A 24,333-nucleotide genomic window follows, 5' to 3' on the forward strand; every position below is an offset into this window, starting at 1 on the left:
ATTATGTTCCTGGTCTTTTTAATAGATTAGAAAGCTGTAATGATCAGGACTGCCTAGTAATTACATGGTGAATGCTATGCAACCAATAATTAATTCCACAGCATATAGATTACATGGTAATTTACTAGATAACTTAATAAGTAATTATCCTGAAAATTGTACATTTTAGATAATGTTTTGGTGAATGTATTTTTGTGTGTGAAAAAATTAGACCTCCAGCCATCAAAAACTTAGTTGCAGGTGGAATCATCCTCTTTTTTATGATCCTATCTTTGTATTATGGTGATTATGGATACAGGTGTGTGTTTTTTCTTTTTATTCATATTAGAGATATGTTTTGCTTACTCTTAAAGATGTGGTTGGTAATAATAAGTTTTACATAGGCTAATGACATTTCACTAAAGTCCACCTCTACCAAATGTAAAATGATCAGTGACCTTGTAGTTTTCTACTAGGAAAAAGAAATAGAAGTCCAAAATAATGGCTAACATATTTAGCCTTTGCTCTTAATGGATTATCTAGTAATAATAAAAATCTAGAAGAATTTAGAATATTGTAATTATTAGCATTTGTTCCTGTGAGAAGTTGTGTGTTTAAGAATTAGTACATTACTAGAGGCCCGGTATACGAAATTCATGCACTCGGGAGGGGGGGGTCTCTCAGCCCAGCCTGCACCCTCTCCAATCTGGGACCCCTTGGGAGATGTCTGACTGCCGGTTTAGGCCCGATCCCTGTGGGTAGGATTGGGCCTAAACTGGCAGTCAGACATCCCTCTCACAATCTGGGACTGCTGGCTCCCAACCGCTCGCCTGCCTGCCAGCCTGATCACCCCCTAACCCTAACCACTCCCCTGCCAGCCTTATCGATGCCTAACTGCTCCCCTGCCAGCCCTATTGCCCCCAACTTCCCTCCCCTGTTGGCCCAGTCACCCCCAACTGCCCTCTGCTGCTGGCTTGGTTGCCCCCAACTGCCCTCCCCTGCCAGACTGGTCACCCCAACTACCCTCTCCTGCCGACCTCCCTAACTGCCCTCCCCTGCAGGCCTGGTCACCCCTACCTGCCCTCCCCTGCTGGCCTGGTCACCCCAAACTGCCCTCCCCTGCAGGCCTCGTCTCCCCCAGCCAATTGCCCTCCCTCCCCTGCAGGCCCAGTCGCCCGCAACTGCCTTCCCCTGTTGACCTTATCACCCACAACTACCCTCCCCTGCCAGCCATCTTTAACCACATGGGGGTGGCCATCTTGTGCAAGGGTGTGAGGGTCAATTTGCATATTACCTCTTTATTATATAGGATTATTAGAATCTCACTCCGCTGAGTTAAGGTTTCTGTTTTACTACATTGGTACCTTTTCTCGATGAGCTCTACTATTCTTTTTTTTTAAAATATATTTTATTGATTTTTCACAGAGAGGAAGGGAGAGGGACAGAGAATTAGAAACATCGATGAGAGAGAGACATCGACCAGCTGCCTCCTGCACACCTCCTACTGGGGATGTGCCCGCAACCAATGTACATGCCCTTGACCGGAATCGAACCTGGGACCTTCCTGTCCGCAGAGCAACGCTCTATCCACTGAGCCAAACCGGTTTCGGCAAGCTCTACTATTCTTGTTACATAGGTTTTCCTTGAACTTTTAATAGATGTGAATTTTTGTCACATCTTAATTGAGATTATTTACTTTTACAGAATTATACTGTACATTTTTCTCTAGGATATTTTTACATATAGAAATCATAAAAACAACATGGGGCTCTGTTCTCTGTCTTAATGAATACTTTAAAATACTTAAATATTGTTCTTTTCTCAATATTTGAATGTTCACTCACACCTTATGGTCACTTTTTTTTTTCTATTTTTCTGAGCAAGTTTCCTCAAGGGTGTTTATAAAATAGGCAGCAAAGAGTTCTTCTGAAATTCATAGTCAACTTACAACTAAGCAATCATCCTCAGAGAAGGTGCTATTATCTCTGACCATACATTTTTATTTTCCACAGCCATCTCGTGGTGTGTTTGAAGAAATGAAATATTTGGAACTTATGATTGTTAATGATCACAAAACGGTAAGAGTATAGAACCAATGGGTTTTGAACCCAACAGCTTATTTGAGAAAAGAATACACTTCACTTTATATTCAATTATTATTTGTTACTTTTTAAAAGCAAGATACTTAGATGCTTCATTTTTTGGAAATATTAAATGACTTCCTTTATTGTATGGTGTTTTGGAACACTGGGTTTTATAGAAATTTCAGAACTCTCAACTTTCTCTGTTTAATAATGATTGTAATTGATGGATTTAACTGTGTGGCATTTCTTACTTATCTTCATTTAAAATTCTTATTCTCTACTTTTCTCTATCTATGTATTTAGTCACTGCTTTCTAATTTTATTCCATGTATTTGCTCAGATAGCATATTATTTTTCCTTACTAATTATTATTTTTTGTAGCAGATGATATAATTATAGGAAATAAGCATATGTAATAAAGACATATACAAAGAGACTATCTTTAACTGATTATTTAAATACTAGAAAGATGAAGGTCAAAGTAAAATGTGATTCAATGTGGTTTTAAGTAACACTTAAAAGATATATGAAAAAAGATATATAAAAAATAGTTATTACTCTCCATTGGCTTCTCGCAAAGATAAAGTAGAAACTTTCTTAACCATATTCTACTTCTCCATTTCTCTCTCTCTTACCTTCACACAAGAATATGTTTTTCATTGATTCTAGAGAGAAAGAGGAAGGGCGAGAGAGAGAGATAAACATCCATGTGAGAGAGAAACACGGATCGGTTGCCTGCCATACTCTCCCCAAACAAGGTCGAACCTGAAGTCTGGATATGTACCCTGACTGGGATTTGAATCCGAGACCCAATGGTATGGGACGATGCCAACTTAGCCACACTGGACAGGCCTTAACCATTTCTCTTATAAAATATCTTGGCTGAAGCTTAGAGCATTGATCACTAGGCTATTTGTTAGTACACCAAATAATTTTGGCATGTTGGTAAATGTTTAACACCTGGCTCTTTGAGAAAAAAAAAAAAGCCTGATTTAACAAACTGAACTAGAATAATTTACATGTTTTTCAATATCTGAAGATTTGCTATTGGGTTTTGGAATAATGATCCCACTAAGAGTACTTATCTTATAATCTTTGTGCTAGATGAGGCAGCACAGTTATGTTGATACCTGTCACCCTTAGGTTGAAAATCAAGCTCTAATATTTTTAGAAAACAAACTTCTTAAGGATTGTATTTGTTTATGAAGAAAAGGCAAATGTGACACTTTAAATGTGAATTATTTTCAGTAATCAGAACATGTGAAAGTAAGTTTTATCATAAATGGAGATTGAACATTTTTCTTAGTATACAAAATTAGTTCTCATTCATGCAAGGAAATAGAAATATTGTGCTACATTTACATTCAAGGTTACTTTTTTAATGCAGAGTAACCTAATATTGGCTTCCTGAAAAAAAATGCCCATATCTTATTTTGAACAAGCATCATATCAGTGGATTTCATTAGACAAAAAAAAAAAAAAATCCCTCAATTTTGTAGAAGTATCTTAGTAGCTGGCTGGTGCAACCTAATTTGTGAGCCAATTATAGCCTTGATAAGGGTCGGCAAACATTTCTTTGAGCCAGTAATCTAAACATAAATATTAAAAACCATATTCTAATTGAAAAATGGTTGAAATACTTTAAAGTGCATGAAAAATGTTTTGCTTACATTTATTGCTCTATTCTTATGTGTACATCAGTAAGTGAAAATGTAATAGCTCAAATATTTTTCAATTTAAACCTCATTTGTTTTTTTTAATTTAAAAACTATTATGTTATTTATTTTATTTTTAAATTACAGTTTACATTCAATATTATTCCCTATTAGTTTTAGATGTAAAACATAGTGAAAAACTACTACATATTGTAGGTACCGAATAAATTGAGAGTTCTTATTAATAATCATGATTTATTAGGAATATACACCCTTTTATAAGAATTGTTGACTGAACAAGTTTATTTCCTATCTCAACCCAAACTAGCCATTGAATTCCAGTTGTATGATTGTGGCTATTTTTATTTGTCCTCTCTGAGCCTCACTTTCCACATTTATAAAATGGGGATAATAAAACCCACCTCATAGAGTTGTGAGGAACAAATATTTCTTGTAGGAGAAAGACTTATCATAGATCCTAGTACATGGTAGGTGGTTAATTAACTGGAAATTCAAGTGAACACACCCTAGTGCTCATCGTGTCCTTATCTTACTTGCCCACTCTCTCAGCAGCACTAGACACAATCGATTATTCTCTCCTGTTTGAAACATTTTCTTCATCTCTCGGCTTCTGTGACGCAACAGCTCTCCCACTTCACAGGCCGTTTCTTCTTAGTTTCTTACATCTGATCTCTAGAATTATAAGAGTGCCCTACAGCTTGGCTTGGGGCTCTATTTTCTTTCTATAACTCTCCCCCAAAATGACCACTTCCAGTCTCAAGTCTTCAAATAATATCATGACTTAAACTCATCACTCTCATACCTCTTACCTTCTGAGTTCTATAGTTACATATTCAACTGTTTATTTGACATCTGTACTTCAATATTGAATAGGCATCTCACTTTAACATTTCTAAATCAGAACTCTTCGTTCCTGGGTCCTAAACTTCTTTTATATTTTTATTGTTGATAGTATTACAGATATCTCCCATTTCCCTCCCATTTACCCCTCCTCCCAACCCCTACTCACCCCTGCTCCTATTGCCCATGTCCATGGACTATGCATATAAGTATATAAGTTCTTATAATTGAGGTCTTTGAGTTTAAAGTGAGGTTCTCTCATTATTTTAGATGGCACCACCATCCCCCCAGCTATTCAAGTTCAAAGCCTAGGAGACATATTTTTATTCTCTTTTCTCACCTTTCACAGCCTCTATAGATGTCCAGCCTTTATTATCTGCTACCTGGACTATTGTAATAATTCCTCAACAGGTCTCTGTTTCCGTTTTTGAACTTATCTAATTCACTCAACTCAGCAAGCAGAGTGATCTTTCTAAAAGGAAAATCAGAGACTTGAAAATTACAAACATGAAATAAATGAAAATCTCATCACATTTTGATAGACTTAAAAAGACTTTTATTTTACAACTTGTGTGTCATCTTTTTCTTGACCTTTATTCTATAAAAAGAGATTTCCAAAAAGGACAAATTAATATTCAGAAGGAAAATAAAATGTACCTTAATAGGTGTGTAACACCACTGCATAGAGGAGGTGTCAGCTAGTATTTTCCTTTTTGTGACGTGTGCTTCCTAATGCCAAAGCTTTTTTGTTAAAGTGTACGATTCAGTGGTATTTAGTACCTTTACTAAGTGGTAAGCCATTACCTCTATCTCATTCCAAACATTTTTATCACCCCAAAGAGACTTTAGCTTTTTACTTTTAAAGATAGGCAACAAGTATCACATGATCTTACTCAAATGTGGAATCTAATGAACAAAATAAACTGATGAATAAAATAGTCCCAGAGACATAGAAGCATGGAACAAATTGATGAATCTCGGTTGGGGGGGGGGGCGGGGAGGGAGTGGGTGGGTAAGGTGGGAAGAGACCAACCAAAGAACTTGTATGCATATTTGCATAATCCATGGACACAGACAGTAGGGTAGTGGAGGCCTGGGGTGGTGGGGGGAGGGGTCTATAATGGGTCAATGGGAGAAAAAGGGGGATATATGTAATACTTTCATCAATAAAGGGTGTTTTTTTTTAAATAGGCAACTTAAAATGCTGAGCTATTTATAGCAACTTCTTTGTGCTCTGTTTATTAAAAAACCACACACACACACACACACACACACACACACACACACAACACACACACATACACATACACACCTGTTAAAATGTCCTTCTGTGTCTTTATGGTGGAAGGGACTAGGGATCTCCCTGGACCATCTTTTATAAAGACATTAATCTTATTCATGAGGACTCTACCCTCATGACCTAAGTACTTCCAAAGCTTCCACATCCTAATACCATCATTTGGGGGGTTTGAATTTCAACATATGAATTTTGGGGTAGATGCAAACATTCACACCAAAGCAAATATTGCAAATATAAGTGTTGTATTTATAGACACATATAAATTACAGAATGCTACTAATAACAAACACAATACTAATTTATTGAACATTTATCATGGGCTGGTTATTGTGCTTAGTAGTATAAAAAATAAATATCAGAAATGTAAGCATTAAGATATACATTCTTTGTTTAAAAAATATAGTAACAAAGTTAGAGAATGACATGGGGAGAGTCTAATACATTTATAATGTGAAAGTGGAAAAGGAGAAAAAAAGTATATCATGGTTTTCCAATGTGGAAATGTTTTTAATCTTTACAAAAGGTACATTATTTTAATAATTATAATTGAAGCACAATTTTAAAACTTATGGTGCAAATTTGATAGTTTGGGAATGTTTGTTCTTTTTGCTCAGTAGAGGGCATGACCCCCCTGTGTAGATTTTTGTTTTTAAATATCCTCTCTAAGACATTCTAAGCAAAGTACTCCTTGCTAAAACTGTAGCCCTTCAGATATTGCTTCACAATTATTCTATTAATTTATTTTTTCTCAAATGATCACAAGCTATCGTCACATTTCACTTTTACTTTATGTCTCTTCTTTGTTCTAACTTTGAGCAGTCAAAAGCAAAAGGCTTCATTTGGAGGAGGCATTATTCTGAAAGAATATACTAGAATGTATGACAGATACATTCCATATCATGGACAATATTTAAAGTGCTACCTAAGAAATTTTCTTGATCTGTGTATGGCCTTGAGTTTAAAGTGAGGAGGGTGTTCTATTGGGACTAAATTTATTGGTGTAAGCCCGTTATAAGCCGGGAAGGTCATTTCATTGAAAATGAAAGGGTTGTATTTATAGACATTAAGACTGAAATAACTTCCTTCTCAGGAGTAAAGCTTCTCACCCATATTTCTATCGGCCCTCTGTGTTACCTGGAATATCCTGGGTGTTATAGATGATCAGAGTTTTGCTGCCTAACACAGAAATTAAATAAGAACACCACCATATCCACTAAATTATGTGTTTTTAATCCCCATTTTCTACTGCTGCTATGAGATTCCTGCTTTTATAGAATTTTTATATTTACCATTAAATTATGATTTAGTTCGTTTTGTTCATTGAATGCCACATGTAACTGAAATCATATGGTACTTGTCTTTCTCTGACTGGCTTATTTCACTTAGCATAATGCTCTCCAGGTCCATCCATGTTGTTCCAAAGAGCAGTGATGGACTCATAGATAGAGAGCAGTCTGACCACTGTTGGAGGGGAGAGTGGCGCTGGGGAGGAGGGGGAGAGATTAAGGAAAAGAGGGGAAAAATGAGAAAAACTCATGGATACGAACAACAGTGTGGTGATTGCCAGGGGTAGGAGGTGGAGGAAAGTAGAGGAGGGTCTAGGGGGAATAAATGGTGATGGGTGGAAACTTGACTTGGGGTGGTGAACACAAAATACAGTGTACAAATGTGTTGTAGAATTGTGAAACCTGTATAATTGTGTTAACCAGTGTCACCCCAATCAATTCAATAAAAAGGAAAAAAATATGATTTGGCAGTGACTGGTATATCTTTTTTCCTCTCCAGTACAAGAAGTATCGCTCTTCTCATGCGCACACCAACAACTTTGCAAAGTCTGTGGTCAACCTCGTAGATTCTGTAAGTATCCCCGTTTTCTCGAACCTCTGTTTCCAAGGCGAAATGCTTTATCTCTCTATGTGCTTACTTGTTACTTTAGTTCTTGCTTGAGCAAAAGTAAAAATGCCATCCTTAAGTTCATCTGGCTGAGGAAATATGGAGTGGTCTGCTTCACAAAGAGTAGTGTTGTCAGAGTTTCAGGGGACTGTTGAGTTATTCATGGAATTCCAAAAATCCATGGGAGTTGCTTCTAAGTGATGTCTGGACCTCATTGTCTCCAGAGCTTAAGGAGGACAAAAATACTGGAGAAAATTAGCCACCAAGAAGAGTGTCAATTCAACCTGACAAAGGAGACTTTGTTCAAAATAATCAATTGAGCTTATTGACTTAAATATATGGCAGATGAACTAATAGATTGAGGTGGACCATGTTTGAAGGGTATAGGAAATAGAAAAATAAATTTTTTTTTAAAGAACTCAAATTTATCTTCTTACTGTTCCCCTTAGTGGAATGCTTCAGACTTCATTTCCAGGTGACAGAATTAAGTGTGTCCCCACACAAAACTAATTTGAAACAGTAAAATACATATATATCTCCTTACAAAGACCTCAAACTAAAAACTTTTATATTGGTAATTTTTTTTCTTATTTTGTAAATTACAGGGAATGATGGTTAAGATTTTCTTGCTTTTTCCTGTTAGGTAGGCACTCCATAGATGTGAATATTATTCATTGTGTTCCAATAAAGTGCTCATTAGACTAGTCATCAATTAAAGATAGCATACTACTTTGTGTATGCTAATGTTAAGTGCTATTTTGTTCAGCTAAATATATTTTTATCTGATATTTATTGTTATGTTCCCTCTTAACTGGGGGGGGGACCTTTTTATAAATTGCTGAATACTTAAATGATACTTATTTTCTCCAAAGAACTGCCTTCTTTTCTGCCCTTTAAACAGTCCCAAACCCCCAACCCTATAAAGACTCATAGCCTAGAATGCCTGGTAGGCACAGCTGGATGGGCACAGAGTGTCGTATGGAGTTAGGATTGAAATTCTGAAAGCCACTTTGTACCTGGTTTCCTTTAATTTCAGCTCTTGTCAGTCTTCTGAGAGGAAAATTATAAGTGAATATGGAAATGAGAATATTAAACACACCTTTCCCCCTGCCAAAGCTGTTTACTTGGCAGCATTCCTCTGTTAGTCATTTCAGCATGATTGAACCGAATCACATCTTGCAAAGTGTAATTTGTATTTTGGATTGCCATATAAGGTTCTGAAGCTGAACAATTGATTTTGAAAAGACATTACATTTCACTTGCTCCTTGTAAAAATCATTTCTGCTTCAGGTTGATTTAGGCATGCTGCGACTCCCGCTCTGCAGTGTGTTCAAAGGTCAGCCGTTATTTTCTTAATTAGCTTGAAAATAGGACAAAATGACAACATTCATTGAAATTGCTTAATTATGTGAATTATTTAGCAGCCGGGCCTAAAGTAGAGAAAGAGAGCGGAGAGACACAATGGAAACGCTGTGAGTGATGCCACCCTGTGGTGAAGGTGAAATGGTGATACAAATCTGCTCTTTCCTCTTCTGGCCTAGGATCTGGGATTCTTTCCCAGTGCTATTTTACTTTTCATTCCACAAAGCATCCAAGGGCAAGCCAGCCATGCGGTTGGTGCTTATCCAAGGATTTAGTGATCTGTTCCAGTCTTGCAGAAATAACTGGTCATACTACACTACCTCGGGCTGATGTATTTGGTTCCAACCTGTTACCTCCTGTGAGGTTTTGGAGGGTGTTTTTTTTTCTGAGCGCTGTTTGGAATTTACATCCAGGCTTTAGAATCTTGACATCCCTCCTATCTATCGTGAAGTGAGATGCCTGGCCACTAACTGTGCTGATTTCAGATGGAAACAATCTCATAGGAGAGGCCAAATTGTGTGATTGTTCATTTTTATTATTTTTTGCTCTTGGAAAATGGAAAGGAAATGAAGATTCTCTCTGATGAGCTAATTATGACCTCGTGTTCTCCCCTCCCCTCCCCTCCCATCTTCCTGCCGACTCTGAATCACTGATTGTGCACGTTTGACCCAGTGTTTTCCTCCTGCGCCTGTCCTGTTGTGTCCCCTCAGATTTACAAGGAGCAGCTCAATACCAGGGTTGTCCTAGTGGCTGTGGAGACCTGGACTGAGAAGGATCACATCGACATCACCACCAACCTTGTGCAGATGCTCCATGAATTCTCCAAATACCGGCAGCGTATCAAGCAGCACGCCGATGCTGTGCATCTCATCTCGTATGTGCCCACCGTCTTTGGTTTGACATTGGTCCTTATCCCTTTATTTTATGAGTTAAGTTCTATATCAATATATCAATTTTGAACAAGAGTGAAGCCCTAGCTGGTTTGTCTTGGTGGATAAAGCATCGGCCTGCAGACTGAAAGGTCCCAGGTTCGATTCCAGTCAAGGGCACATGCCTGAGTTGTGGGCTTGATCCCCAGTAGGGGGCATCCAGGAGGCGGCCAGTCAGTGATTCTCTCTCATCATTGATGTTTCTATCTCTCTCTCCCTCTCCCTTCCTCTCTGAAATCAATAAGAATATATTAAAAGAAGAAAAAAAAGTGGTATTGATTCCTCTCTCTGTTAAATGAGAAGCATGGAGGTAGGCTGTCTGGTGCTGGGAGGCTGGTTCCATAGTCCTTAGATCTAACTTCAGAGCATATCCCTACCTTCAGACCTTCCATCCACAAGGTCACCTCATAATTCAAGGTGGCTGCTGGTGCTCCAGCCTCCATTACAGGGCAGGAATGATGGTCCTGGGGGATTGCAAGAGGGCATGCCTTCCAGCTGAATTAGTTCATTTGAAGCAGATTCCTTGAAAGCTTGCACACATCAGTTTCACCAAGAAATCATTTGTTAATTTTTTTTTTTAATCCTCACTCGAGGATATTTTTTCCATTGATTTTTAGAGAGAGTGGAGGGGAGGAAGGGGAAGAGAGAGTGAGAGAAAAGCAGAAACGTAGATGTGAGAGAGACACATCAATTGGTTGCCTCCCACATGTGCCCCAGCTGTGCCGGGGATGAACCCTTGACTGGCCATCGAATCTGAGACTCTTTGGTGAGCGGACCTAAGCTCTAACTGCTGAGGAACACAGGTCAGGGCTGCTAAATCTTACTCATATGGCCATATTGAGCTGCAAGAGAGGCTAGGAAATATAGACTTTTCAAGTGAATTACTGAATAAAATTGAACTTCTATCACTAAGAAACAGAGGTACCATATTTTCTGGTGTGTAATAGGTGTTCCCCACTTACGATGAGGCTGTTTTCAGACAGTTCTCTAAGGTTCTCTCCTGGCATCAAACCAATCAGTTTCCTTCCTTTCCTCTCACCTTTACTGTTTACTATCTTTTCTTCCAGTCTTTAATCAACATTTTATAATAGTCAGCAATATTTTGTATAACTACTAGATAGTCTCTATTGGAAGAAAATCAAGAGTTTGTGTCCTCAATCCTGAGCTCGTACATAATGCTTAGTAGGGGCTCAGTTAATATTTGCTCAACTGAGATTATTAACATAACATAAATTTAAAGGTTTTTATGACAGCTTAAATTTCAATGTTTTTAAAATGCAGTTTTTGATTATTGTGAAGGAGGATGACTTGGGGGTGTTCAATGCAGGAGAGTAGACATGTTTTTGGAGAGCTTATGTGATGGTCACTACACTGGCTTCCTAATACCGATTTTCTTCCTTAAGGCACGTGACATTCCACTATAAGAGAAGCAGTCTGAGTTACTTCGGAGGTGTCTGTTCTCGCACAAGGGGAGTTGGTGTGAATGAGGTAAAATCTGGCAGTGTTCTTAAAGTAGAGCTTTATCTTTGCATCTGATCTGATCCCTTCCCCTGCCCCCCCCCCCCCACCCCGTGGCCCAGTTTACATCCTTCCTCTGGCCTGTTTAGAATGATAATGACGAGAATAGAGTATGAATGTTTATAATAATAAATAAACCTTGTAAGAAAAGAGGTATTGTTTCATTTCATAATGATAGTTTTCCTATTTATCAGGCAAGTGCAAGCCAAAGAGGTTTTTGGGCCTCTATAGATACATTTTTACAAGCTTGCTAATCCCTTACAATTATTTTTGAAAATTATAATGCTCTTTTGCCCAAGTGAGGTTTAACTCATTTACATAAAAGAATTTGTGATTGTATCTACTCAGCATCTCTGTTTTGTCCCTATGTAAATTTTTTTTATATTTATGCCTTCTACCTACCTATCTGTAGATGTAATTGAAGCAATTATTTCCTTAATCTCAGTATCTTCATTTATGTAAAGAAAATTCTGATAACAGTTGGCAATAGCACCCAAAGAGCTGAACCAACTGTATCTAAACCTTGATCCATACCAGAGTATTCCAGCTTATCCTCATAACCATCCTTCAGTGGAGTCCTCTTGACACCCTTCTAGGAAGTTTAATTTATTCTTGGTTTGATATGAGTTGAGTTGGGGCACAACCTTTTATGACTTGTATGTTACGATACCACGTGAGAGGAGAGCATCAAGTTTGGAGGGGTGCCATGTAGTAACAGAGGCTTTCTGCTTCCTGGGCCCAGTTGCCAGGAAGGAGTGATAAAGGAGCAGATGCTGCTTTCTGATGCTGTGAGGCTCTACTTAGGGAACTGAGATGTTACATGGTGATGATGAAGAAATAATAACTAGTTTTGTGCACTCTCTCAAATGTTTCCCACACACTTTCAACTCTGAAAAACAGTATGGTCTTCCAATGGCAGTGGCACAAGTATTATCGCAGAGCCTGGCTCAAAACCTTGGAATCCAATGGGAACCTTCTAGCAGAAAGCCAAGTATGTACACCGACCTTCTTACTCACTTGCATGTCTGTGTAATGCATGACCAGTTAACAAATACGTATTTTTCTTTTCCAAGTCATTGTAGTTTAATTGCAGTGTATCTCCTTCCTCTAAAATAATGATAAGATGAGCAACTTAAGGTAATTCTCATTATGTTTGGGTTGTAGAAATGTCTTTTTTTTCAAAGTCCCTAAAAACATACTCACTTTATTAGAGTGTGATCAGCGTTCTCGTACTGTGGAGTGTCGGGGTGGTGACACTTCACCCTTTGGGTCCTAACCACCTGAGTATAGATACACGATGCCCCAGGGAGGGGGCTCCTCCACTAGTTTAATAAGAGTACAAGTGGATCAGGAAATAGCTTAGATATAGAGTCAAAAAGGAGCTCAAACTCAACTTACCCACCTACCTACCTCTAATTAAACTCATCCACCAGTCCCAGCAAGAAACGATAGAGAAGAAGCCTCCTGGACAGGACCCTGGTCCAGGGCCTTGTGAGCATGGGGGCAGGTGGTAGAGGATATACTCTAGTGGGCAGGCAGGGCTGAGAGGAGTGCAAACAGAGCCACAGATCCCAGCCGGTAGGAAAATGCAGCCAGTGACTGGGGGGTGTTCCTCTGGTCATTGATCAGACGAGAGGTGGATGGAAAGGCAGACCTGAGTTTCCAGTGACAAAGTGTCTAAGGCCCACGGTAGTGTTAGGGGTCCATGAAAAATTTTAATTTCTTTAAAAATCAGAATAAAATCCAATGTGGAGTATATTCCTCTTTATACCAACACAATAGTAAAATATAATTTCTAATACATTTTGTGGTAGTAAGGCAAAAGTGCCTAGGACTCACATAATGCAATCCCGTGGAAGGAAAGACCAAGGTGTTTGCTCAAATTATTCTCTTAATTTGGAATGAAATGGAAGTTTCCTTCCCCTGTGAGAATATCAGACATCAGGTGTAAATATTCCTGCTCCCCAACCTCCCCAGAGAAGGAGGAAATGTACCTTAATATTTACATTTTATACTTTTTGACTACTATCAAATAATTGTCCTTAATGCATAGTATTATGGAAACTTGAAGTAAAAATCCAAGAGCTTCTCTTTACTCTTTATGGGCATCACATTATGGATATGTTAAGTCTAATGGCACTTATCTCCACAGACTTTCATTTATCAAAATCTTGCTCAGAGTATTTGCTTTCCCAAGAAAACAGTACACACAAAAGGAGGTTCATCAGCTGGCTTAGACGCCTTAAAACCTGAAAGGAGTAGGACCAGGTTTACCACCTTATTTGCAAACCCTGAAGCCGGGAAGAGGCCAGTGCTGGGATCAGCTGAGAGGTGTTACTGAGTTGGATGATGGGATAGGGTGAGAAATAAGTGTTCATTAATGCCTGGCATAGTTCCTTCTTCCTAAAATTCTTAATTCCTCTGTGAATTGTTTGTTTAGCTAGATAATTATTAGTTCTGAGCTTTTAATTATAAAAAAAATCAATTTGTAAGTCTTTCTTTAAATTTATGATAGAAAAGAGAATAGGAAAAAATAAGTGACAAGAATAACCCGTCACAATATCAATATGTCAATCTTTGGTATCTATGTTAATGGCTGTTATTTACTTTAAATGATTATTTACATGTCTATTTTAGATTGCTCTCTTTTACCAAACCTTTTAGCCTAGCGTTCTTCAAGTCTCTGGCCGATCCTTGTTCTGACCGTAGCAAATTGGACTCTTTAACTTCCAGTATGCTCTGGGAGCCGGACGGCGATGATGGCTCATTGCATTTGTGCCATAGAGCAGTACAGTGGACAGAGAGCACACAGGTTACCACGTCATGTGAGGCCCAGGACCACCCTGGCGTCTAAGCAGAGAGACACCTTCCCCATTTTAGAGATGGAAACACTGAACCCCAAGACATGCTAAGTCGCTTCCCTAGGGGACCCTTTCACCAAGGAGAACTTGGACCACAACGCAGGCTTTCTGTTGTCCAGACCAGGGTACTTTTCATTAAACATTGGAACTAGGGATTTAATTGAGTTCTCTGAGTTACAATAATGAGGAGAGGCACAATTGTATTTCTTGCCCGCTGTTAGGAGGTGACCTTTACTTCTGGAAAGAATGAAGACATATTGATTTAAAGGAAGTCGATTTTGCTCTGTGAGACGTCACTGTCTGTACCTATGAGTGGAATTAGAATTAAGAAATTATTGAAGAGCTGTACTGCAAATGACAGATGTGACTTTCGTTGTTTCTCTTTTCTTCTGTTGCTTTGTTTCCTCGGACTAGAATGTGACTGCACAGAATCCTGGGGAGGCTGCATAATGGAGGAAACAGGGTAAATTTTCATATACGTGCGTTTGATGAATGTCTTTCACTGAAATTGCTGCATATAATTAGATACACAGTCTCTCGGTACTGGTCTTTTAGGCTAAGCACTTAGTATAAATTCAATAATTAATTATCTGATATTTTAAAAATGAAAGGACTAATTTACTTTATATTTTAATTTTTTATTTAAAGTTGATGATAAGTGTAAGACATAGTAACTACTTCTACGTCTATTAACCCTTAAAGATAGCACAGTATTAAATGCTTCTAAGTTTAATAGAGGTATTAATTTTTTAGTACACTTAAAATAAAAGCTGGTTGTCTACCTGAAGCAGTCAGTGAAAATCAATGTAGTCATCAATTTATATCTTAAGGAACTCGCCAATAGATATGTTGCTGTAATAAAAATTGTACTATACTGCTTATATAATCAATAAATTTTTTTTTTATTAAGACAGGTCGTGTCTAAGTTAGGTAGTCTTCTATGGATAGACATTTGAACATTTCCTCACCTACCTCCTCTCTGCCCAGAGCTTCCATTGCTGCTAGGCACCAAGGCCTGGAAACATTGCTCTCTTTCCCAGGGACCCTTCGTCCATGGGAACCTCTGCCCCAAGGCCCCCTGAGCGAGAACCTTCTCCTTATAGATGGGAGAGGTTTCTCGCCCTGGTGCCTCTCCTACTTCTTGGCCCCATTCCCAACATCTGTTCAACACATCGGCCATTTCGAGTGCTACCCCCATCCCTAAGAGCCCCAGTTGCCAGAAACCTGAGCTGCTTGGACAGAGTCCCTTTCTTATTCTTCCACCAGGAGTTCAGCTCATAGGACAAACAGGAGTGTGAGCATGAGGGTTTGCAGAGAGAGAGAGTCAGCCATTCTGCCTGCTATTTTAGAACACAGAAACTGCATGGTCCCCTTGCTGTTGAACCATATTTTAGTCATATTATGGCTTAAGCAGGCTTTTTGGAGGACTGCTATAGGAAAGTAACACTGCTTATAATATTGTAGAGGTAGCTATCTAAACTCCCAATTTCAAAATGACTTCTTTCTTTTTATTAAATTTATTGGGGTGATATTTGTTAATAAGATTATATAGGTTTCAAGTATAAATTTTTATGATACATGATCTTCATATTGCATTGTGTGCCCACCATCCAAAGTCAAATCATCTTCCATCACCAGGTATTTGATCCCCTTTAAATGAATTTTCGGAGACTACATATAGGATATGATAAAACTAACGTTAATATGTATTTTTTCAAGTACACATTTCTGTGCAGTTCTTGTAAGAGATCACTGTCAACAATGGCAGATTTCACCTTCTTCCATACACTGCCCCCATATATCAGGATACAGAGAATTATTGGATTACCTCCTGGCATAAGTGGCCTTTCAAATTTCAAATCAAGTACTATTACAAATATGCTCAAGGAATTAATGTGCATGATTTAGTTTAACCTTGACTATATGTATAACATTCCCCTCTGTACTGACTGACATAGAGATAGTAATTTGATTAATCAAATCATAGAGAAGCTCATATTGTAATCCTACTAAATCATGAATGTCACCTAATAATAGTATTTGTGATTGAGAACAGGGAGCTATTATTCACAGGAGCTTACCCTAATTCTGTTTGTATGGTGTGTATGTACACTAAAAGCATAAATGCATATACACCCAGATATCCATGGTCTAACACATCCTTTTAGAGCTTTCTTGTTTACCAGAATTGTTTTGCTAAAACTGGCATTATATAATCATTAATAAATTGACCCTTACAACTCCCTCCTCAAAATAAAAAAACAATCCAGTGGGTTCCTGAGGTCTGTTTATTCAGGACAGAGGCAAAAAAGTGCCTACCTTTACTGAGACAGATCAAATAAAAATGACCACATTTTAAAATGCAGACTTAACGAAGAAGTTTTGTGATGAGCTTTTCAAAAACTCTTGGAAGGCCAGGCATGAAAAAGCTTGGATGCTGAGGAGGTTGTCACCTAGCCCCAGGTTATTTTTATAAACTCGATCACACACACTTCTTTGCCGATTTGAACACAAGTACCTTGTCAAAATTTGTGTAGAATCACCTGAGTCCAGAGTGAATGTTTTGTTCTAAATCCAGGGTTTTAATTTCCTTCTCCGATGACTTCTTTTTTACATAGTTGATTCTTTATTTCCTCAGGGTATCCCATTCCAGAAAATTCTCAAAGTGCAGCATTTTGGAATATAGAGACTTTTTACAGAGAGGGGGTGGAGCCTGCCTTTTCAACAGGCCAACAAAGGTTAGTAACCTAGGAAGTGTAATTCTCTCTCTCCATCTTCTCTCTCTCTCTCTCTCTCTCTCTCTCTCTCTCTCTCTCTCTCTCTCTCTCTCTTTCTCCCTCAGTGGAACAGTGCCAAGTATCAGATACTTGTGTTGGAAAGCAGGGTTGTTGTCAATAGATTAATATTTAGTTATCAAAGCCTTTCTCATGTTGAAGACTGAGACACTGGGACCTGTTTAAATGAACTATAGTTTTACTGTTCTTAATCTGTTTTTTAGTGCTAGCTGCTGCACTCTCTCCCAACCCTCTCCCCCAAACAGTCTTTTAATTAAAATATATCTGAAATTTCATGTTAGGGTTTTTACCCTGCTGCTAAAAAATAGTGGGTTACATTAAGATATATTGCTTTAAGTTATTTCTCTGACAAAAATTCCATTTGCCCTTAACATTCTCTCTAGGGGTATAACTAATGTCTTCACCCTCCCCTCCCCTCCCCCCTTTTCTTTTCCCCTTCCCTTCCCTTCCCTTCCCTCCCCTTCCCTCCCCTCCCCTCCCCTCCCCTCCCCTCCCCTCCCCTCTCCTCCTCCCTCTTTCCTTCCACCCATCCTATCTTTTTTTTTTAAATATATTTTTATTGATCTTCAGAGAGAGGAAGGGAGAGGGATAGAGACAGAAACAGCAATGAGAGAGAGACATTGATTGGCTGCCTCCTGTACAGCCCTCTATTGGGGTCAAGTCAAGGGCCCTAACCGGGAATCAAACCACAGACCTCTTGGTTCATGGGTCAGTGCTCAACCACTGAACCACACCAGCCGGGCCTTTCTTCCTCTCTCTCTCTCTTCTTCCCTCCCTCCCTCCCCCTTCCTTCCTTCCTTCCTTCCTTCCTTCCTTCCTTCCTTCCTTCCTTCCTTCCTTCCTTCCTTCCTTCCTTCCTTCCTTCCTCTCTCTCATAGTCTATTCTCCCAGAAAAGAAGCATTTCTAATATCAGAGAGCCAAAAAAATGGGCCAAGTATTTAAGGATCCCATTAACACATATATGTATTTATATTATACAGTCTCTTTACTTGAGAAGGTCCACATTGTCAATTGACATTTCATTGAAGTTCATATATACAGTGTCATAATCCCTTATCCACAAATTCCTTCATTCAAAAGCTCTGAAAATTGGAAGTGTTTTTTATGAGTTTGCAGAAGACACAATAGACAGTGACACTTGTCCTGAACTGAAAATCTTTATCCCTCATAGTGTGAATATTTGTAAGTCTTACTGTGGAAATATTAATGTGTTTGATTATAGGGCATCTACCAGGCTCCTCAGGGTTATTACATGGAACATGGTAAATGCATCATACTTTTCTAAAATCCAGAAAAGTCAGAATCTTCAAATTCACTAGATATAAAGCTTTTGGTATGGGACTACAGACCTATAGTAATATGTTTAGAAGAAGTTGCTCAACAGACAAAAAGTCAGGGTTGGTGCTAATTAGCAGATGGTATAGACATTCTAACATTGCACATTTCATATTTCCTTTTAAGTCAAAACAAGTCCATTGCTATACAAAGTGTTTAACACATTGCAAATTGAGAGAGCAGTGAAATCACGTTAGCCTTTTTTTAAAAATCAGTACTAATGTGGGTAACTGACAGAATAATTTATTCCTATCCCCATAATTAAGTGATACTGCTATAGCCAGGGGATGGTAGTTTGATGCCTGACATTTGTATAGAATCTCAGTACGGCTGCAGAAAAAGAAATAGGAATTTTAAAGTGAACTTGCATCATTAAAACTTGGCTGCCTGCCTTTTATGACATTCATCTCAATGCAACAGAAACCTGACAACTCCAGAGTGTATAAAATGGATGCAATGAGTAATGATGAATTAATGTGAGCAACTGGTATTTTGAATGCAATGCATGTGGCCAATTTTACCTGCCTAGCAGCTCACCAACTAATTATAAGCATCACACGTGAGGCAACAACACTGAGTTGTTGGGAAAGGTTAAGATTTCGAGTGTGTGTGTATAAGGATCCATCACTAGATGTCTGACATTGCCTGTGAGTGGAAAGAAAATGATTCCAGTAAGCTGGAAACTAAATAAAAGTAACCATCTACCTTTAATTTTAAAAGTTAGTAAATATGAAATTGTTTTTCTTTTAAAATGGCATATTAGCATGTTTTTTAAAAAGCCCCTTTGGATTCCAGTGAACGAGTTTGTATGCATGTAACAAAGAACTGACTTCTTTCAAATGTTTTCAGTCAATGAATGTATGGATGCACGTTTTATGTGTTTTTACATGACCTATGTGCATCTTTTTCATGCTGTGGGGACCTTCCCAAGGCCATGTTTTCCATGTGGTGTGCCTCAGTAACCTGTCTCAAGAGGAGAGTCCTAAGGTTACATGTTCCGGTCTGCCCTTCCTTTTTCCATTTTCTCCTGCTTGCTGATCAAAATACCGCAAGCATTAGGACTGTTGATTTCATTCATTGGACTTGCCCACTGGGGAGTCCCACCAAGTCTCCTGGAAACCTTCCTTGTTTCTTATAATAGTTCTCCTTCCTGGAAGTGGAAGGAGGATCAGATCTTTCTCAGGTGGACTCAGTGCAAGCCACCCCTGGCTTGGGTATGTGATGTTGGTGGGGAAGGAGTCTCTTTCTCCCTCTCCTACTCATGGCTCAGAAAATTGGGTTGGGGTGTGCTGGACATGCACAGAGGAATCTTGCCCAGGTTAAGGGAAATAGGAATGGTTCCCATAAACAATCAACTGCTTCCACAATTGGTTGCAATAGTGTTTATCTGGTGAGCAAGTTCATAGCATCAGGGGGTGGTTTATTGTAGACAGTTGACTCTTCCATTGCTCCTGGAAAGACCGAGAGATTTCTGTACATCCATGTATATGTTTGCATATGTACTTAATATGCTTCAGGCAATATGGATTTATTTTCAATGAGAATGATGGGAGTGGATTTCCAGCCACATTTTTTTATAAACTTCTTTGTATTTACTTGATTGTATATATCACATTTGGCTGGACTGAAATATTTTTATCTTTTTGACAATTTTGATGTCTTCTAAGCTGGCTTGGGATAAGTCAGAAAATTAGATATATGAGCCTTATTAGCAATGCACCTTAGCTCCATTAGCAAATATGAGAATTGATCCATTCTTATTGACAACTTAACTCCATAAAAAGTAACTGGGATAATGGAGGTCTCCTCTGGAGCCCACCACCATAGAATCCTCCAAGAGATATTGCCCCATTTAAAACATGGGTTTTAGCCCTACCGGTTTGCTCGGTCTGCAGACTGAAGGGTCCCCAGTGCCCGGGTTGTGGGGTTGATCCCCAGTAGGGGGTGTGCAGGAGGCAGCCGATCAATGATTCTCTCTCATCATTGATGTTTCTATCTCTCTCTCCCTTCCTCTCTGAAATCAATAAAAATATATTAAAAAAATAGAACATGGGTTTTATAAGTGTTATTAATAAGTGAACAGTATTTCCCACACAGACATCATTTATAAGATGCCATTGCAACAGATCACAAAAAGAATATCACAGGATAGCTGATTCAAGGGCCATATATGTGGCCTGATTGGTGTGCTGATTTTCTGTGATAAATTAAAATGTTTTTCCTTTCTCTCCCTAATGGCCCTCAGCTATTTGAGCCCACAGAATGTGGAAACGGATACGTAGAAGCTGGGGAGGAATGTGATTGTGGTTTCCATGTGGTAGGTATAAGAGTACTTTTTTACCTTCAGCACAGCACCTACGCAGAGCAAACACGAATAGCATTAGTGAGACGCCTGCAATATCATTCACTGTGGTCTCGCTGCCTTTCTTTCTGATCTTGCTCATCAATGCTTAATCCCAGCTCAGACACAGCATTAGAATTAATCATGTCCTTACGGCCCTGTCTGAGAAAACCTCATGGATCCTTCTAATCAAATTCCCTACCTCTTAAAAATTCATAGCTCACAGTTATCCCAGACAAGTTTTACCAGATCACAAAAACAGTCTTTCTGTGTTGTGTATTATTTTTGTCTTTATAAAACTGGGTTGAGTATTAAGAATGTAATAGAGCTAGCCAAGGGTGGGATGGCCGCTAAGGAATAAGGTGACATTTTGGTAGAGAAGCCCTTTCATAGAAGATCATGCTTTGTTGAGAAACAGGGCAGGAAGGAATGTGTCATTGCCCAAGTGATTAATTCTTTCCTGAAGTATTTGCTTACTATTGTATGAATCCCCTCATCTGGATTATGCGTATGTCCTACGTGGAGAGCGTGTTGAATGGGCCGGTGGGGAAGCGTCCTGACGTACCTGACGTACTCACCGAAGTGCTTTTTCTAGGAATGCTATGGACTGTGCTGTAAGAAGTGCTCTCTCTCCAATGGGGCCCACTGCAGCGATGGGCCCTGCTGCAATAACACCTCATGCCTGGTGAGTTTCCCGACAGCTCCGTCTCTCTCTTCATTGACGTATGGGCCACATATCTCACTGTGTACATGTAAAAAATGGAGTCCTTCTGAAATAAACATTAAGAGCTGTCCTGTTGATATATGCACCCCTATGTTCATAGCAGCACAATTTACAATAGCTAAGATTTGGAAACAGCCTAGGTGCCCGTCAGCAGATGACTGGATCAGAAAACTGTGGTACATCTACACAATGGAATACTATGCTGCCATAAAAAAGAAGGAATTCTCATCATTTGCAGCAACCTGGATGGAATTGGAGAATATTATACTAAGTGAAATAAGCCAGTCAATGAAAGAAAAATACCACATGATCTCACTCATTTATGGATAGTAAAGAACATTATAAACTGATGAACAAAAAGATAGATACAGAGACAGTAAAGCAACAAACAGACTTTCAAATTACAGGGGGAAAGTTAGGGAGAGCGGGGTGGGGGGAGATAAGAAATCAAACGAAGGACTTGTATGCATGCATATAAGCATAAACAATGAACGCAAAACTCTGGGGGGTGAGGGCATGTATGGGTGTGGGGTGGGGGGGGGTAATGGTAAGATATGTACACATATAATACCTCAATAAAAAAAAATAAATAAAAGAAAAAAGAAAAAAAAAAAAGCTGTCCTGTTAACGCAGATGAGAACCAGGTTAAATGGTTGAATAGAAGAGGGACAATCCCTGTGGTCTTTTTATTTTAGACTCTGAGCATAAAAGCTACGTGCTCATAGTTTTACATTTGGCTTTTTAAATCCCCTATCAAGGCAAAAAAAAAAAAAAAACTAGATGAGGAAGTCATGTATGTCTATATGTGTGTAGACACATAGTTGCTTCTACCTATAGAGACCAGTTAATTTTTAAAAAGTCATTAAAAAAAAATCTTACCTTTTCTCGCCTATAAAAACCTCTAATATTCCTTTTACCTATAAAATTACACAATTGATTATTCAATATCAATGGGTATTATACATATGGTAGTCAAGAAGATTCCAGCTTAGTTTATACTCACCTTATGTGCCCTACCAGTTTATACGTTGCTTGCAGGTAATTCCTTAATCTTTTACTTATCTCCAATCAGGCCAACCAAATGCCTTGGATACAGTAGGCATCCACTGGCGTTACTGAAGGAAACCATTGACATTTGATTGCATATATTTAGTTAAAGCAAGATTAACATCCAAGTTCATAAAGTTAATTAGTAAACATTGGGTGGGTACATACACCTCCAGAGAAATCTTAAATGCTTGTATTTTAGTGTTTTGCCACTCGTTTGTCTCTAGCCACACCAGTGTTTCTTCTTTACATAACTGCCATTACATTGTCTTTTAAAAATAATACTCCGAGACAGTAGGTTTTGAAATCCAAACATTTACTCTCTTGGTTAATGATTCATATTTACCACAAAGAGTGAGAACTGGGCCTTGCCCTCCTTCTGCAACTATCTTGCTAATTCATACAAAGAGTTTGGTGATGGTTGTGAGAGAGTATCAGAATTACTGGTGAACATCAGAATGCTAACTCTAAGAAATATTAATTAGTACTAGCTCCTAACATTGGTTTTCAATTTGCAGTTTCAGCCACGAGGATACGAATGTCGGGATGCTGTGAATGGGTGTGATATTACCGAGTATTGTACTGGGGACTCTGGCCAGGTATGGCAAACTGAGGTTTAGGTAATACATTTTGCTTGTAAATGCACATTTTAAAGCTTTCCATTTGGATTACATATGTGCATATGCTTTGGCTCCTTTGTTGTTGTTTTTTTGTGTTTTTTTTTTTCTAGTAGTTTTCCAGCCTGCCTTTATTTTAGGAATCTCTTTTTCTTCCAAGTTTCCTTTTCATAATTAGTTCCCTTTATATGGTTTATACCCGACTAATTGATTCTTCTTTCTTGGTTCCCACATCTAAACCACTAATGAAGCACTAATGTACTGTTTACAAACATTTTTAAGCCACAAAACCCTTTAAAAAAAATTTTGGGGTGGGAGCCTAAGATAGAAAGCAGGAAGCAAGCAGCACTGCTCTGGGTGAAGTGGGACTGGGAGCAGGAGTCCTGCCCTCTCCGCTCTGTAACTGTCTGGTGACATGGCTGATGTGCTTTGGCACGATCTTCTCCCATTAAAATTATTGTAACATATAATTAATGCTGGCTTATAACATTCCTTCTTTATGTAATTTGTATGCTTTTAAACATTTATGTCATGTCATTTTAAGTCTTTATTTGTCATTCATATGGACATTTTTTGAGCACCTACTATATGGCAAGCACTGCTGTAAAAGTTGGGATGTGATAGGGATCCCGATGGACAGTGCTTGCTCTTCTGGAAGTTACATTCTGCGGGGTGGAGAAAGGCAAATGAGTGAACAAAAATGCCAGAGGGTGATAAGAGCTAAGCATAAAATAAGGCGATGTGCAAAACCCGATGGAGTGGGGTTTCAGGTGGAGTGCTCGGGTATATTTTCTTGGAGGAGTAGGCATTTACATAGAAACAGCTAATCAGGAGCTTGGCAGAAAGCAGCAAGTACAGGAGGTTGGCTTCTTCAAGAAATGGAATGAAAGAGAGGAGACTCGTGGGAACATTCAGAGAGGAAGCCAGGAATCAGGACAGGTAGGAACTTGGTAAGAAATCTAGATTTCACTGGACCTTCGTATTCATTCTGACATCACTGAAAAGCATTTTCCCATACCATGACACATTTA

General features: G+C 38.7%; 1 protein-coding gene across 2 annotated transcripts in view; it reads left to right on the forward strand.

Moving 5' to 3' along the window:
* The window catches only part of ADAM23 (ADAM metallopeptidase domain 23), a 153,277-nt gene that overhangs the window by 92,069 nt on the left and 36,875 nt on the right, over positions 1–24,333 (forward strand). For both annotated transcript variants that reach the window (XM_079781845.1, XM_079781846.1), the window contains exons 9-18: positions 1,992–2,057; positions 7,665–7,736; positions 9,845–10,008; positions 11,467–11,551; positions 12,482–12,572; positions 14,857–14,905; positions 17,081–17,180; positions 20,819–20,890; positions 21,510–21,599; positions 23,204–23,284. In XM_079781845.1, coding sequence (XP_079637971.1) covers positions 1,992–2,057; positions 7,665–7,736; positions 9,845–10,008; positions 11,467–11,551; positions 12,482–12,572; positions 14,857–14,905; positions 17,081–17,180; positions 20,819–20,890; positions 21,510–21,599; positions 23,204–23,284 — 870 coding nt within the window. The remainder of the gene's footprint in view (positions 1–1,991; positions 2,058–7,664; positions 7,737–9,844; positions 10,009–11,466; positions 11,552–12,481; positions 12,573–14,856; positions 14,906–17,080; positions 17,181–20,818; positions 20,891–21,509; positions 21,600–23,203; positions 23,285–24,333) is intronic.

This window comes from Cnephaeus nilssonii (genome assembly GCF_951640355.1).
Source record: "Cnephaeus nilssonii genome assembly, chromosome: 10".
In the NCBI taxonomy this organism is placed as follows: domain Eukaryota; kingdom Metazoa; phylum Chordata; class Mammalia; order Chiroptera; family Vespertilionidae; genus Cnephaeus; species Cnephaeus nilssonii.